General features: G+C 34.3%; 3 protein-coding genes across 8 annotated transcripts; 1 reads left to right on the forward strand and 2 right to left on the reverse strand.

Annotated features, from left to right (window-relative positions):
• Nucleotides 1–834: 834 nt before the first annotated feature.
• On the reverse strand, nt 835–6,665 carry LOC127264508 (nucleolar GTP-binding protein 1). 5 transcript variants are annotated; one of them, XM_051294150.1, is made up of 15 exons: nt 6,409–6,665; nt 6,202–6,329; nt 5,848–5,968; nt 5,709–5,773; nt 5,515–5,628; nt 5,017–5,091; nt 4,323–4,361; nt 4,130–4,201; nt 3,570–3,683; nt 2,418–2,489; nt 2,307–2,343; nt 2,052–2,164; nt 1,369–1,575; nt 977–1,107; nt 835–873 (listed from the first exon to the last, which is right to left on the reverse strand). In XM_051294150.1, exons 1-14 carry the CDS (start codon nt 6,491–6,493, stop codon nt 1,018–1,020), a joined length of 1,332 nt encoding a protein of 443 aa, XP_051150107.1. In that variant the 5' UTR covers nt 6,494–6,665; the 3' UTR covers nt 835–873; nt 977–1,017. The 5 variants fall into 5 exon arrangements, with proteins under 5 accessions (XP_051150107.1, XP_051150154.1, XP_051150065.1 ...); XM_051294197.1 differs by having other exon boundaries at nt 835–887; XM_051294108.1 differs by having other exon boundaries at nt 835–890.
• LOC127265254 (phosphatidylinositol N-acetylglucosaminyltransferase subunit P) lies at nt 6,663–8,334 on the forward strand. 2 transcript variants are annotated; one of them, XM_051295097.1, is made up of 5 exons: nt 6,663–6,936; nt 7,239–7,311; nt 7,513–7,631; nt 7,711–7,846; nt 8,222–8,334. In XM_051295097.1, exons 1-4 carry the CDS (start codon nt 6,759–6,761, stop codon nt 7,833–7,835), a joined length of 495 nt encoding a protein of 164 aa, XP_051151054.1. In that variant the 5' UTR covers nt 6,663–6,758; the 3' UTR covers nt 7,836–7,846; nt 8,222–8,334. The 2 variants fall into 2 exon arrangements, with proteins under 2 accessions (XP_051151054.1, XP_051150975.1); XM_051295018.1 differs by lacking the exon at nt 8,222–8,334 and having other exon boundaries at nt 7,711–7,889.
• Nucleotides 7,985–14,078, reverse strand: LOC127264203 (phragmoplastin DRP1E-like). The gene is made up of 15 exons (XM_051293696.1): nt 13,641–14,078; nt 13,348–13,411; nt 13,138–13,245; nt 12,564–12,665; nt 12,362–12,412; nt 12,195–12,256; nt 10,825–10,915; nt 10,661–10,725; nt 9,991–10,185; nt 9,794–9,913; nt 9,646–9,716; nt 9,067–9,292; nt 8,947–8,997; nt 8,406–8,867; nt 7,985–8,312 (listed from the first exon to the last, which is right to left on the reverse strand). The coding sequence occupies exons 1-15, from the start codon at nt 13,782–13,784 to the stop codon at nt 8,178–8,180; spliced, it is 1,947 nt and encodes a 648-aa protein (XP_051149653.1). The 5' UTR covers nt 13,785–14,078; the 3' UTR covers nt 7,985–8,177.
• Nucleotides 14,079–16,286: the final 2,208 nt, after the last annotated feature.

Raw genomic sequence — 16,286 nt, forward strand, 5'->3', positions numbered from 1 at the left:
CAAATTTTGTAAGACCCGAATTCTCCGATCCGAACCGGCGAATTGGGGAAAAACTTAGAAAGAAAAAAAGATCGTTTAGTTACCGATTGAATTGTTAAGTTAAAAGTTGGTTATTATAAAATAAAATAATAGTATGATTACTTTAGAAAGAGTACTTTTTAATTGAGATAATATCATTTTGTTCATAATAAAATTTTACTTACTATGATATAAATAAATTAAAAAATATAAATTTTTATTTATAATTAGCATAAATTAATTTACAAATAAATAAAAATTCTTGAATGAATGAAAATATATTTATTAATTAAAAGAAGACATAAAAAAAGAAAAAAAATTAAATGAATTCTATATAATATAATATATAAAAATAAATAAAAGCATAGTGTTAACAAGCCAACCAAACATAGACCGAGGACGCGGGGAGGAAAAAATAAAACCCGACTTGATACCAAATTCGAAACAACTAAATAAATTGGGTTTGGATATTGGATCTAGATCTACCCATACCCGTTACAGTTTTTTTCTTTGGTCATAATGGGAATCTCATTATCCCACTCAACTAGGAGTCGAGGTCCCAGGAGTTTCTAAGATAGCAATCTCACTCAACATGTGTTTTTACTAAAAATAGGTCATCATTTGGTTAACAACGGCTGTTAGATTACTAGCATGTCCAAAATGTGGTATTGCAGGGCAACACAGGCCATATGGGACTTACAGTCAATGGAGGAGACGACGACGACAGCAACGATGCAATATTTACTAAGCCTTCGGCAACCTGCATATGGATACACACCACATTGCATCCTCCTCCAAACATCTAGCCAGTTTCCGGGACGGAGTTTTCTTGGCTCCCTTGACATATATGAACATCTGCATAGTACCAACTTCTGTCGACATCAACATTCGCATTATTATGATTCCGAAAATCAAGCTAAAAGAAATTGCTTAATGAAAGTGGGGTCATCTTGAATACCATCAAGTCTACTCAAAACTCTATTCGAGAATAAGCTCTTCTCATAAGGCTTCTCGATTTTCTTCATCATTTGTAGTGTCTTTGATCCTTGTAGACTGAGCAACTAGTAGTTCGTGCACTCTATCCTTCAACTGCACATTTAAAAATCGACTCTTGATCATATATATATATATATATAGTGTGCAGAAACATAATCATATGACCTGTTGTGTTTCACAGACGGTACCATTTAAAAAGATCATGAATATAGACTATATATTGCACCGCTAAGACTAGAAATCTATAAGAAACCCAAATCAAGTAGAGTCATGGTAGAAATGATCTATTCAGACATATGCTACAATGAGAGGGAGGATCGTAAGTAAAGAGATGTGAGTTGCTGAGAAGTGCACCTCATCAACACCCAATTCAGTCTTGATTGATACACGGATCGCTCCATCAGGTCCCATTCTGCGATACTTTGCCAGCTCGAAGTTATCAGCATCGCCATCTTCTGCAGTGATGACTGCAGGAGCATCACTTAACAGATCACATTTAGACACGACGTCGAGCCAGAGATGGTCGCTGAATCTCTCCTTTATTTCCTTGTAAATGATATACTGTTGAATCAAACAAAATTTGCTCATCAGCACAAAAGGGTAACAGCTCATAACAAATTGAAGTATCTTGGGCTCTTAAAAATCTTCAAGATGGAAATATTACATATTCACATATTTAATTTTCTTCGGGGGCTTCAATCATCAACAAGAAGCTGGACAAATTAAATATTCAATCTGCTGCAAAAATGATATTCATACTTCATGGACGGGAAGTATTGTAATTTCTTGTACAAAACATTGCACCTAGAACATCAACTAGACAAGAACTGGTTGGCCAAAATTATACATTAAGGAAATGAAAACTCATCATTCTAGGAACAGTAGAAAGAGATCATGATTTAAATGAAAGTTGAAGCAAACTGAATATAGCTTTTCTATATATTTATCTTCTGTAACCTCAAGCATCTTGGCACAAAAAATTAAGATCCAAATATAAGTGCCTCACAATTTTAACCCACGAAAGCGTATTGAGTAACCTGATCTAAAGGTGAGGTACCACATTCTCCAGAGAGATCATGAACATAGAGCACGGCAGTTGGTAAATGAGAGAGGACAGCAAGTGTCAACTTTTCTAAATTATTCCGGTCATCTGCAGTCCCAAACAATAAATCATGTACTCAGTACGAGAAGTTTGTGGAGGCATAGAGCAGAAACAAGAAGATGAAGTTCTCCTTCAAAAGATTTATAGTTATCCAATTCCCAGAGGATGGAATAAACAGAAATTTTCTCACCATCACGTCTTCTTAATAAACCAGGTGTATCTGTGACCTGAAGGAAAATTATTTTTTAAGACTCGGAGAGTGAGACTTTTAGTGATGCTAACACTTTCCAAAAAGGCAAACCTGAAAATTCTGGAAGCTTAAGGTGATATGGCCCATGAGAATACCTCTTGTTGTGAATGGATAATTACACACCTGAGTAATGTTAGACCAACGTAATCAATACAAAAACATGCTAAAACATTAGTGCATCAAAATAATTAAACGATAAATCCCTTGTAGATTGTCTAAATCATACTATCAAATTGAAAGAAAAGAAAAGGCATAGAGCCAAATTTGGTTTGAAAGCACATGCATCATAGCAAGCAATAGATATAGCCATACTAGACTTGTATGACGTGAAAGCTAGTGCAATCCTGCACAAAAGCGTGCAAGAATTAAGTGCAATACTCTTCGCATATGCCAAAATTATAGAGCTGATCACTAAGAGTTATATTAGCCTTGGTGTTTCCTCCACTAAGTTCCAGAAAAAACCATTTGAGTTCTTACCCATTTGTTTTTTTCATTTCACTTAGTCCCACCTTTCGTGATTATCATAATCACAATTCCCTTTTTAGTTCTTCTTTGCTAGTTCACTAGTACATTTCGCCACAATATGCAAACTTTCTCAACTCCCTATGATCGATCAATCCAAAATTCACAGGCTATTGAGACTGCATACTTGTTTATCTTTGTCACTTACTGTTTTCAAAGTTGTATGTGGCTTTTCATAAAACTCAGTTTTCTTAAAGTTCAACACAACTTTTTTTATCTTGAAGTTAACTTTCTCTCACTGTCATAATTGTGAGAATAGTGAGTCCAATTTCTTTTCTCAATGTTCATTAACTCAAATAAGCAATTCACTAGCAATGTGAACAAAGCCTATATCCCTAAATTTGACCTGGTCTCCGCTGGTTACTAGAGATATAAATTATTACAATAGATGAAAATAAATTGACCTTTTGGCGGTGGCAATCAACGAAGGCAAGAACTTATTGAATGTACCATTAACCATGCAGCTTGTGTATTAAAGTAAAAATGTCTGACCAAGAGAATTATTCAAGGATGTAGAGATCAGATCAACACATACAAAATATGACTCACAGAAAGTAGACATTTTCCTTTCTAGAATGAAAGGGTTTGTTGATGCCAACTTTATAATGAGCTTCTCAGAATACACAAGATCAATCATTGAGATGTAACAACGTCAGATTGAATTGTTATATGCAGGCCTACCTCAGGCTTTCCCGTGGATAACAATCGCACCAGAGATGACTTTCCGACATTAGGAGCACCAACAAGACAAAGAGTAGGTGTATCTAGATCAACTACTGGCATTGCCCGCAACGTCTGCCATGCAATAGTGTCAATGCTGAAATTTACATAAATCTTTAATCCTATGCCTTGTCAGTATCATTTGAGCAAATTATTTACGGGTAACTCAATTGTACAGCGCAAATCAGGCAAAAATATTACTAGAATATTTGAAAAATAAAAGGGATGCACTACAGAATGCAATAACTACATACACCCAACTATCTTCGCCCCAATGCAATATACATAATATATATATATATATATTCCAGAAAACAACAAAACCACCCAACCACAAGATCCATTAAACTTTCGTTTAATATCCTGAGAGGCTAATTTGTTTTGTGCCAAACTTTTTGCTGTTGAAAAGTGACATAAAAATACTACCATGTGACTGTAGTTTTTACACCATGCTACAGAGAAATGTTCAAGACTCATTTTACAGGCATGTTACTTGATTCTTATTTATTTACATAGATTACCTTCGCAATATTCAAAAGGTCATCTATAGCTTTTCCTTCAGAATTAAAGATTTCTTCAATTCTTTTCATTCCCTGCCAGCAAGAGAAAATATAAAATAAATGATGCGTCTATAGATCTTTGCTGAGATAATTAAAAGGCCCTAGATGCAAGATACAGTCTATATATATATATATATATATATATTAAACTAACCTCACTCAGCCGCTCCTCAGCTTCGCGCTTAGATAGTGACTGCCAATAGTTACTAAAATATTCATCAAGCATGTCAATTTATTAATTCGTGAAATCAAAGTTATTGTTGAGTGTCTGAGCAAGTTAAAACAGAGGGAGCAAAAACATAACAGAGCTATGTAAAATTACTCAACCAACTCAAAATCACTTGCTAGCTAAATCTATAATCAACCAGCGTCACCAGCCGTATCAATCATTCCTTTATCCTATCAACTTGGTGTTTGTTTCTCTACTATAAAAGTATACTCTGAGATTTAAGCACCAATATATTTATATTTAAAGACATGGGCAGCCATGGCTGATATTCTACTAATGTAGTAACTTACTGTCACTTGGTGTATATAAGGCTTTATAAATCAAATAAGTGCTGATGTAACACACTTAAACAAGTTCTTTCCAGCACAATTCCTCTTGGAAATTTACAGGAAATTTGCATAGTTGTAATTTTTTCAACGTATTTTTTCAGGTTGATATATTGGAAGCAAAGATAAGAAGTGTTGGAAATCCAAATCAAGCATTTCCTCCTTCCAACCAACCATATAAAACGTTTACTTTTATTAGATAATTGAATAAGATTTTAAAAAATCCAAAAATTGAATTAGTTTTATCACCAAGTTCACATAACAAAACTAATCAGGAGGCAGCCAACTACAACCTTGGCACATATGGAGGCATGCTCTTTCCCTACCGATACCAATTTCTTCCGCAATGTATCAATCTTTCCCAATACCTGCCAATCACAAGGAGCTTCAATATCCTAAGCGAATAATAGGACAAATGTTCTATAATTTGAAATGTAGACCTTACTAGCAATAACAAAATTTTGGGAACTAGGAAGATTCAAATCTCATTTATGTAGGCAATCATACACAATACACTGCTCTACGCATGCTAAGAGTTTTCCAAGACAAAAAATACAGAAACAAATAAATAAAAATAAATAAAGAAGAGAGAAACAGCTAACATAACATATATTAGAAACTTAGAAAAAGTACAAGATGAAGGCAGGCAGGCACAATCAAGTTTGAAGATTGATCAAATATGATTTCATTCTACTAAAACCACAGTGTACAAGTGAATTACAAAAAGAAAAATTAGTAACATCTCGAGACAGCCTTTTTTAAGAGTAACAAAAGAAAGCCTTGGCATCTACCTCCTCATAGTTTCCGTCTCCAAGAGTCAACTCAACAAGAGACCGTTCATACGGATGCAAATATTTTTTGTTGGGGAAGTTCTCCTTGTAAGTTCTCAACGGCAGAGCAAGCTCCTAAAGTTAATATAAACAGATTCTTCCATACATGAAGAGTAACAGTACCTTAATAATTAAGAACACATCTAGAAATTTACCTTCATTAATGCATCAAGTTGTTTTGCACCCTTATTTCTTTCACGCTTTGCAGCATTAGCAATACCTAGCAAACATAATTTCCAAAGCCAAATTTAAGTTTCCACCTCAATACTGCTTGAAGAAATGGAATTCAATTACCCTTTGTTGGTGAGATCCTCTTTGCCTTCCTCAATGCTGAATATAGAATATCAACTGAAGGCATCACCATTGGAAGCTTCTGAAATGCACCAACAGCTTCCAGAGGCGTTATTTTTCCATCCTGAAAAGCAAATAAGGTGAATTGGATTGCTCCATTTCATAAACAAGCTAAAAAATTCAAAACAAAATCAACATTTTCTTCGTAGAAGATTGCGACAGAAGAGCATTACACCATTAAATTGCTTCCGAGAGAGCACAGAAGCACATATTCTTTTCCAACTAAACGAGAATTGATAACCAGTAAAGATACAGCAAAGTGTATTACAAATAAAACTTGCCACTAAATTTCTTTACCTTGCTTGGTTGGGTATCACGGTTGGGAACGTAGCTTCCATTAACAACTTCATAGGTAGTCGTCTGAATTTGGCGACAGAAACACAACGTCGGCTGCTGCATAATTGTTGGAGGCACCAAACTCCCAGCTGCAAAATCAGGCTGGAAAACTGTAATAGAACGATAGAAATGCATCACGATGAATACATTCGAAAAACTAACAAATACCTATGGGAAGCTTGCAGCGTGTAAAGAACAGAGAAGATGGCGGCATTGGCCATAGCTGGAGTCGACTCCATGTAGCGCTGCTCATCTTCTCCCCCGCGCTACTCTCTCGCTCGTTCCACCCAAAGGTTTGCTCCGTCCGAAAAATTGGGCCAATATGAATGGCCTACGTAACATTTCATGGGCTTCAGGTATAGTACTGCAGCCCTTATGTTAAATTGAAGCCCAATTATTGAAGTCGGCTGTTTCATCTCAGTTATTTGCGACTGCAACTCGACGCAGAACAGTCAGTCGGAGGTAGACGAAGGACGATAGAATTTCAATTCCAGCGGAACCGAGGCTGATAATCAAAAATGGAGGAGCGTTATTCCGTCAACAGTCCACGGCGGATCCTAAGCTTCTCCAGGATGCGGAAAGCGAATGATACCCCACGTCGATCTTCCACGGGATTCGGAGTTTCCGGGGAGCACGGACCCAAGCTTTCTGAGGTTTATGGATTCGTCGGATCCATCACCACAGTTGTTTCAACAGGTTCGATCCATTGATCAAATGTATTGATTCCCACTTAGTCCTACATTTCAAATTCATTTCCTTTTTGAATTTGTGTTTGCAAAATTCGAGAAACTGTTAGGTATCAATCGTGAAAATGCAATTCTTTAGGGTTCCGGCAACTCAATTGAGCTCTATTGGCATTCATTGAGCAATAGCATCTAACATAGAATTCATACTAAGCTGTCTAGTTGCATTTTCTCTATCGATGTATATCTTGGTTGTCTTAACAAAGTGAAGATAGTTATAGTGACATCTAAGACATGTTCTTCCATCTTCGACAGTTGTTTTTATTATGTGGGCATATGTTCCCGATCGATGGCTGCATTCTGTTGGGATCTGTTACTTCCCTAGCAGGTTAGATGGAATATATGCTTGTGTTACTTATTACAGTTTCAGTTCAGTATGATATTCTCGTTCTTGCATATATGCCTATGCCAATTATAAACCTTGTTAATGATCTTCTAACTGATGACTGTTTCTAGTATTTGCCAACTTCCTACACAAAACTTCTTGCATATAATTACACGTGAAGTCTCCACGGTTCTACGTTTTCAGGTATTGGGCGTTGGTTGTGCCGACTTATGGAATGGTAACTATAGCGCTGGCCATTCTACTTTATCTCGGCATGAATTTTATGGCCACTCCTCCGCCTACCTCTTTCAACTCGATGTTTGGTGAGTCCAAGTTTGTTACAGGAATTGTATTGTAACGCCATCATATTTAGGGCTGTAATGTAAGTTATGATCAATGCAGATGAGTTCAGTAGGGAGCCAGAAAGTCGAACCCCATCAGCAGACAGTGAAGAGCTGCCCATTGAGCCTATATCCGACATTGCCATCGACCAAATTAACAACATCATGTTCAAGAATCTAAACTGACCATTCGACAGGTAGAGACAGGTCGATGTTGTTATATTGTCGTACATTAGGCATATGACGATTCGTCTCATTCAAAATTAGCATAGGGAGTGCACAAACGCTATTCTAAGCTATGTTTTGTATGCATATTCTATACTCGGACAACAATGTTCCGGAAATATATTGAGGCTCAGATTTACACAAGAAATACACTGAATACGTGTGACAAAACCTTGTATCGGGCCAAAATATGCATAGCATGAATTTGAAGCCACTTGTTGTTCAATTAACAAATACTACTACTGCTGTGCTTGATCAAGTTTGGACAATATTAACCAACAAAATATCTCTTACCTGGATACGTCAATTCGATTGAGTCCATGATACTGAGTCTATTTCTTCTCTAGCCTTTTTGTACAGTTCCAGCCTCTTTGCATACTGCTGTCTCTTCTCCATCAAAGCCGGATCTTCATCCAGAAACTCACCAAGCTGTTCACCCTGCAACAACATCGAATGACGGGTATGTAAATGCTAAATAGTCTATGCACTTTTGTATGGATAAAGTGTATATATATGGGAATAAAACAGCACCTCTTTCTTCCCAATCTGCAGGTAGAAGTTATTCAGTAAGCTCTGTTTGGCTTCCTTAACTTGACAGTAAACCACGGCCTTCGGAATTGTGTTCCTCAGTGTATCAGATACCATATGCACATAGGATGATACGTTGGACGCTATCCTCCTGAAGTGTGCGTCTGAATGACGATCAATATTTAAGGCGGGTGGTGCGTTTGCGTTTTCTTGGGAATCCCTTCCCGGGTGGTTCACCGCGGGTCTTCCTGCTCGATCAACTTTCCCAGCTGGCTGGCTTGCTGCGGGGTTTCCTGATCTTTCGATCTCCTGGGGGAGTTTCCTGAAGAACTCAACAGTTACATACGAAGCTTCCATGTCAACCAATCTAATGACTGTTTTCTTGCTTTCCTCGCGGTACTTTTCCAAAGCTTCATTTGCTGCTGCTGCTATAGCTGATTGCAGACTTGGAAACCGTTTCAATTCCTGCTCCATTACAGAATTTTAGAAACAAGCTATGTATGTGCAAATTATCAATCATTGAAGATAAAGAAATTATGCATACTTGGCACTCTCCAATTGACTTGCTCACAAGATCCCTCAGGACAAGATGTACCTGTATAATTTTACGGGTTAAGTATAGATGCAATGCATGCGTATCGATTATAACTTCAAAATTACTTACAGCATCCACAGAAGCTTCAGCAGGTCCTCTCAAATAACTCAACGATCCCTCAATAAGTCGTCTATAACCTTGCTCTGGAGCAATCAAATGTGGTTGATAACCATCAGCTTCTGAAACTATCTTTCTAACATTCTGCAGTGATAGATATCGATCAAATGGAAGCTTTCTCAAAGCCGCTGGTAGCTGATTGTCAAATACTCCATATATTCGATCACCTCCTGATCGGCTGAAATGATCAATGTTACAGCTTATTATAATTGACAGAATCATACACATATAATACATGCAAGTTCAGAAAAGTTAGATAAAATTTAAGTTAAGAAATATGCATAGTATATTATAAAATCAAAATTTCCTTCATCAGGAAGCAGAGTTGTTAGTAAAGCCAATCAAAGATTGATATGACTAATAGAAGAATGGAACTTGATGAAAAAAGGTGTAGGAAGGACAGGAAGGGGTGGAACTATGATTAAGCATTTCGAAAGAGGGAAATTACAGACAATGAGACGTTATGGTATTGATAACGCTTATCGAGAATGGCTTTTCTTAAGAGAGGAACAAGTGCCAGGAGAAACATACCCTCCATCTAAGTGTTCTTTGAATATCCGGAAAAAGGCACGGCAAAGATCCAAGATGGAGTACAGCCGGGCCTGAAACATATATTCAGCTGTTGATGTGTTTGAAACATTTGAATCAAGATCATAACAAAAAGAGAAAGAAAGCCCACCCCTGAATCAACTGCAATAGGTCTTCCAAGGTGATCCAGCTCAGATTCAAATTCATCAATGGTTTTGTTAATCAATGAGGTGATACTTGGAATCCTTGCCTTAATTACAGCTTCCAATTGCTGGTTTATAAAATATTCAACAATAAGAGCTCTGCTGTATCAGGATGTTCATTCAAAAAGTAAGAAGAAAACTGTACCTTTGAGAGAAGTTTTGCAAGATATTCAGATCCCATTTTACTTGCCAAGTGCCCATAGTCAGGACTTGTAGCAAAGTACTCGCGCTCATTTCGCCTGGCAGCAATCATATCAACACTCCTGTTAATATCTGCCTGTGAACGATTGACAACACCCACCCAAGGATGTTGTAATCGATAAGATCTTCCTTCCAAAACCTATAAAAGAATATCATACAGCTGAAAATTAGTTGAACCACTTCGGATCGTAAAAATGGAGAAGTGGAAAAACAGGAGTAAGAGGTGATGAAGTGAAGTGGCCAAAAAACTTTTTGGATGAAACAATAAAGAAGAATGTGTTAAATGCAATATAACCCAAACTTGGAAGAGAGGCAGAGAGAGAAGCATGCTCAAAATGGCAAAGAACACATTATTTGCAGTTTCAAACTAATGAAACATTACTCTCCGATCACAGTGAATTTTCACCAACAAACAAAGATTTTCTCAGGGTTTATACTTCAAATATATGGTTATCTTGAAAAGGTGTACACTAGTGGCTGCAGCTGCACAAAAAGTATAATCTTCAATTTATGCAGCATTATGGCAATATAAGTTCCTTCTTCATTTTCTGTCATTAGGACTTTCTCATGCTAACATGTGTATCTGTATGGGAGATAAGTGACAGCACACTCACATCAAGCGCATTAGTTCCTTTATCCATCAGATCCAGTTTTGTCAGCACTCCAAATGTTCGCTCACCTGTGTTGATTGCATGAAATTTTAACTGTGGTAATGCTAAGATAGTGATATCTAGTTGACCTTTACAATTTTTACATATCAAATGATATTGAATATTACCTGATGGATCTACTTCCCTTGCAAGCTTAATAGCATCTGATGTGGCAATATCTTGGTTGGCTGGAGATATTGCCAAAATGATACAATTGGGCTGCATGCAGAAAATGTATGAACAGAAAGAAACTAAAGAATAGCATAAAATGTAATTGCATATATAACTTATACATCAACAATATGGATCCAAACCCACCAGTCATGGAGTAATGCAAGAAGATAAGTGCAGTGATTGCACTTGGACCGATGAGTTCGTATGTAGGAAGAAGGAAATGACGAAGAATTTTCAATGCTTACAGAATTCTAGGAAAGGAAATTCTATTCATGAGGGAATCTTTATACTCACAAAGGTATTTATGAATTCCCAATAGATTGGTAATTATAGCACACATTAGATTTCATTATGTTACCGTCTTATTTTTATATAGTATGATAGTGTATAAATTATATGCATATATAATTCTAGACTACATCTAGATAAATTTTGCACTATTCCATGAAGAAACACGTGCACACACTGAAAAGACTTTTCAATTTTTACTTTCTTGTTAAATATACAAAAGCATATATAATCATATCTAACATACGTATATATAACATTCAAAGAGTAAAAATAAGATAACAAAAGTTAATTATAATCGATGCGTTCATAAACATAATATGTATATGTACATTCTATAAATTAATGATAGACCATTATATCTATTGAATTTATCCATGTATAATTTACTACTTACTAATTTATTATGTATATAGCTTGATAAAATATAATATATAGATATAAATATACTTTTCTAAATATTATTTTAATGGGACATATTGCCTAAAGTTATGCTTTGTATTTTGTATTAGTTTTTCACTAATTATAAGCAACAAAGTAGATAAGATGCTTTATGACCATATATATTTATTGGATATGAAAATATGCTATAATTTTAATATATGTAATTTTCTAGGAAGAATTTAGGCTGATGATTAACATTTGAATTTGGTGTAGAATTTTGAATTATGTCAAAATATGTAAAATATAATAATACGAAATTTATTAGATGGGAATTTTGCTAGTCATAGAAACATTACCAAAAAAAATGTTGCACATATTATTTACCAACCATGAAAGTGAAATGAAAAAAAAATATTTATGTTCCTTAGCCATATATTATTATGTTTTCATTCCATTAATTCATCCTATGGCTATTAATGGTTTATTCTATTTATGCAAACCAGAGTAGATGCATTGCATATATCTGATTCAATACAGTTGAAGTACCAATAAGAGGGGCATTCATGCTCATGTATAATATTTGAACCAGTCATATAATGAAGGGACAGTTTCACATATTTGGAAACACATGTAGAAAAATTCTAATCCTTACCTTTTCAACGAAAGCGCGAACCATATTTTCAATGTCTTGGACTATACTTTCTTGTTGCCCCTCTGCAAATCAGATGTCTTTGCATTAGTAAAATCAATGAATTGGAGATATGTGTGTGTGTGTATGTATATATAAGTTCCAAGAAGAGTAACAAGTATGCACTTTACCAACAGCAACTTTTGTCAAACCAGGAAGATCAATCAGAGTTAGGTTGACAACTGCAAGAAGCAATTCAAAAGAATCAGCAGTGGACAAACTGATATCTTGGTATAGTAATTTGGAATTTTAATACTTAGAATATTATGTCTTTCTGCCAAAAGGAATTTCACAAAAATTAGCTCAATGACAAAAAAAAAAAGAAAAAATTACCATGGGGTGAATAGATGCTTAAATGAATAGGAACTGGAGAAATTTGTCTCGACTTCCCTGTTATTCTATCGGTTTCATCCTCAATCTCCTTGCGAACCAAAGCTGTCCGAAATGATAAGAAGATACACATTGTTTCAATAAACTCAAAGAAGCATAACTTCTAAAGTTATCAGTGCTAAAATACTGTATCCAACAGTATACACGCATCACAATAGCCCGCCATGAGATGTTTAGTTACTTCTTCTAAATATAGTTTAACAACAATGAAGGTAGGCATATCAAATTCTCTACCCAAAGATGATAATAGTTAGGCATGATAACACAATATACCTAATAGTTACGCAATGGAAATTTTATACATCAAGATTTTATCACTAACATCAAAGCATAATATTGGCGCAACCCTTGCTTATGTTAGGTCCTCCAAATACCTAAGATTTGAAGATTATGCTATTTCGCTCAGTAAATGAATGATTTCGGTTCTTATATTAAACAAGAGAATTAACAATGCATCATTTAGAGGTAAGACAACACAACAATTCCTTCGATATGAATAATCAAACTTTGCACCTACAGAAATCAGTGAAATGCCTTCCAGACAAGTGCCCAAACTCTGCATATTCCTTTTGCCCTTCCTCAGTTTGCTGCAGTTGCAACACCAATGGCCGCCTTGTAACAATCCCTGAATCCAACATCCGTATAAGAAAGAGTCAAATCAAAAGTGATCGTATGCAAATTGCAAGATTAATTTCACAATCCTCTTGAAAAAGATCACAGGACTCACCAGATCCTCGAGGCAGAAAATCACGTCCTACAATGCTCTCCAACACTGAAGACTTTCCTGAACTCTGCATTCAGCTCAAATCACAAAACCGAAATCAACCTCACCTCGACTCCCTAACAAATGAAATCTCCTATATGCATCCACAGACCCTTCCATTGCTAAAATCTAAAAAAAATACTGCTAATAACAAATTCCGCCGCCTCATACAAACGTATGATAAATTATTTTCTTCCTTGAGAAACTTTATTACTGCTTAGCATAACAATCACCCTGGATGATATTCATTTACTGACCTGGCCACCAACAACGGCGACGGAGGGTAAAGCATCCCATAAAGAAGAAAAAGCCTTGTCGTCGTCGCCACCGTAGTCTCCGAGGGCGGTGCAGGCCTGCTGTATCCTGTTTACCAGTCCAATCAAACTCTCCATCGTCGCCATCACTAACTCAACTTTCCCCACCGCAACCAACAAAAACAGGACCACTGTACCAAAATTTTGACCCTACGATCACCGTCCGCCGCCGGAACCGCCAAGAACTTCAAGTTCGCAAGATAATATAACCGGATTAAGGAATCAAACTTGGAGCAGAAGCAACAAAAACAGAGGAATAATCTGGAGAAGAAATCCACGCGAAGCTGGAAAGCGAAACGGAGAAAAACTGCCTTCGTTGTTGGACCGCGAATTTTCAAAAGATTGGTGAAGCCAACGCGTGTGGTGCCATGCCACGGGTGGGGGCTATATTGCGCCAACTGCTAACGCGCGCCGCTCTGTGTTACAGAACCTTCCTAGAAATGTCAGCTACGCCAATCTGGACCGTCCGTACGTAGCGCTTCACTAGAAGAAAAACGACGTCGTACTCCCTATGCATTTTAGAATTTTAATGGCGGCTGGTGGTAACTATTTTTCAAGTTTTTGTTATATTATTTAAATCAATATTTATATAAAAATAAATAAATAAAATTCAAACATAAATAAGTTCATTTGCTTTGTTAGATTTTACTTATATTGCATTACTCTTGAGATCCATAAATGTAAAATTCAATTTTTACTATTTTAATCTAAATGTATAAAATCAAAGTCTAATCATACAAGTGCAAGTAGAGTTATTTCACATTTCTGGAAGCATAGACTAGTCAAAGTTAGAGACCCATCCCCAAGAAACTTCTTTTTATACATAATCAATCAATTTAAATATTATATACATATAGCAACTGATACTGTTTCGTACTTAATTAATTTAAATATATATATATATATATATAGCTTACACATATATATTACCCTAATTATATATAAACACATTATATTAATTTATTATATGATATAATTTGTTTTAATAAATATATTTGTGCATAGAATTATGATTTTATAGTTAAATATACACTCTCTCAAAATAAATTATTTAATAATTCTATGCTAAGTAATTTAATTTTTAGATATATTAAAATTTGATATTATTTGTCAATAATTATTTTTTAAGTATCTCATAATAATACCTTGTTGGAAACTAAACAATCGTAAATAAAATACTTCTTTTACCTATCTATAAAGCTTCTTCAATTTTATATTTCATTTATTTTAGATTTTCACCCATAGCAAGGTAAAACTACATCAAATATTAAATTTTTATTGGTTTTAAAAACAAAATTAAAATTAAAAACATGTAAAAGAGAGTCTTCCTATACATTTAGTAAAATAATAAATTTCCCCTTAATAATAATAATAATAATAATAATAATAATAATAATAATTCCGAACAAATAAAATAAGTCCCAGCAAAAAGAAAACTACGGTGGGCTTGAGATTTTGTTGGGCTAATGGGCTTGAGATTTTGTTGGTCTGATGGGCTTAGTCCAATAAATAGCCCAGTCAATTTTAAATAAGAGGTTCATAGACATATATATATTTATCTAGACATTTTTCATTATCTCAATTGATAATTTTCTTTCAAAAAAATTATGTTTGTATATTCTTTTTTAAGTGAAATAAATATTAAATATAATATTTCATATGAAAAAATGGTATATTTACATACAAAACTGTTATATTATATAGTAAATAAATTAAAATAAACTCAAAGAGAACAAAACTGTTAAATTTAAAATGATTTTTTTTTTCCGAATAATTAGTTTTAATTTTATTTATATATTAAAAAAAAACAATAAAGCACACCCTTACGCCTTATATCAATCATTATACTGTTTTATTTCATATTTGAAATAAATAAAATAAAATAAAAATATTTTGCAAATTGATAAACATAAATTGGACACGCATCAAATTTTAATTAGCAATTTCCAATTATATTTGGCTGCCAAACCTCATATCATTATTATTGACACGTTACGTATTAAAATTTAAGAATTCAAGAATTTTCCCCCATACAAATAAAAAATTTTAAATAACATTTCGAACTAATTAATTGATATACAAAAAATAAAAAATAAATTAAAATACAACTGTCGTCATAAAGTTTTGCATCATATTGAATGTTTCTAACAAGTAAGTAAACAAACAAAAATTAAATTGAGTAAATTTCAACTATATTGGACTTTTCCCAATATCAACAAATATGAAGATAAAGTGGAAGAAAAGAATTCCCTGAGGTAAAACCCCAAGGTGATCAAAATAATAAAATAAATAAATATTGTGTTAAAAAAACAAGAAAATAATAATAATAATAATAACACTTTTTAGATGGTTTAATTTTGTAATTTTTTTAAAATTAAATAATTATTGTAGGTGATATTTTATGAGAAAATGATATGTTTTTTATATATCATTTATTAAATTTTGAAAAAACAAAAACATTTGTTCAACATATATATATATATATATATATATATTTAAGCATGAGATAACTTGACTGATAAACTAAAATATTAAGGAAGATTAGACATTTTCAAGTAACGTCATGAATGTTAAATATATATATGATGT

This window comes from Andrographis paniculata, unplaced genomic scaffold (genome assembly GCF_009805555.1).
Source record: "Andrographis paniculata isolate CXL003 unplaced genomic scaffold, ASM980555v1 Contig10END, whole genome shotgun sequence".
Classification (NCBI taxonomy): domain Eukaryota; kingdom Viridiplantae; phylum Streptophyta; class Magnoliopsida; order Lamiales; family Acanthaceae; genus Andrographis; species Andrographis paniculata.

What these genes read in the sequence shown, in the direction of transcription:
- LOC127264508 (XM_051294150.1), bottom strand. Translation starts at nt 6,493, where the DNA reads ATGAGCAGCGCTACATGGAGTCGACTCCAGCTATGGCCAATGCCGCCA. An exon ending in ATGCCTCCATATGTGCCAAG is followed by an intron (nt 4,362 to 5,016) that starts GTTGTAGTTGGC and finishes AACTATTGGCAG; the next exon opens with TCACTATCTAAGCGCGAAGC. An exon ending in TATCCACGGGAAAGCCTGAG is followed by an intron (nt 2,490 to 3,569) that starts GTAGGCCTGCAT and finishes AACATTACTCAG; the next exon opens with GTGTGTAATTATCCATTCAC.
- LOC127265254 (XM_051295097.1), top strand. Translation starts at nt 6,759, where the DNA reads ATGGAGGAGCGTTATTCCGTCAACAGTCCACGGCGGATCCTAAGCTTC. An exon ending in CACCACAGTTGTTTCAACAG is followed by an intron (nt 6,937 to 7,238) that starts GTTCGATCCATT and finishes CATCTTCGACAG; the next exon opens with TTGTTTTTATTATGTGGGCA. An exon ending in CTCTTTCAACTCGATGTTTG is followed by an intron (nt 7,632 to 7,710) that starts GTGAGTCCAAGT and finishes TGATCAATGCAG; the next exon opens with ATGAGTTCAGTAGGGAGCCA.
- LOC127264203 (XM_051293696.1), bottom strand. Translation starts at nt 13,784, where the DNA reads ATGGCGACGATGGAGAGTTTGATTGGACTGGTAAACAGGATACAGCAG. An exon ending in TTCGCGCTTTCGTTGAAAAG is followed by an intron (nt 10,916 to 12,194) that starts GTAAGGATTAGA and finishes TTCTGCATGCAG; the next exon opens with CCCAATTGTATCATTTTGGC. An exon ending in TGCAGATTGGGAAGAAAGAG is followed by an intron (nt 8,313 to 8,405) that starts GTGCTGTTTTAT and finishes ATGTTGTTGCAG; the next exon opens with GGTGAACAGCTTGGTGAGTT.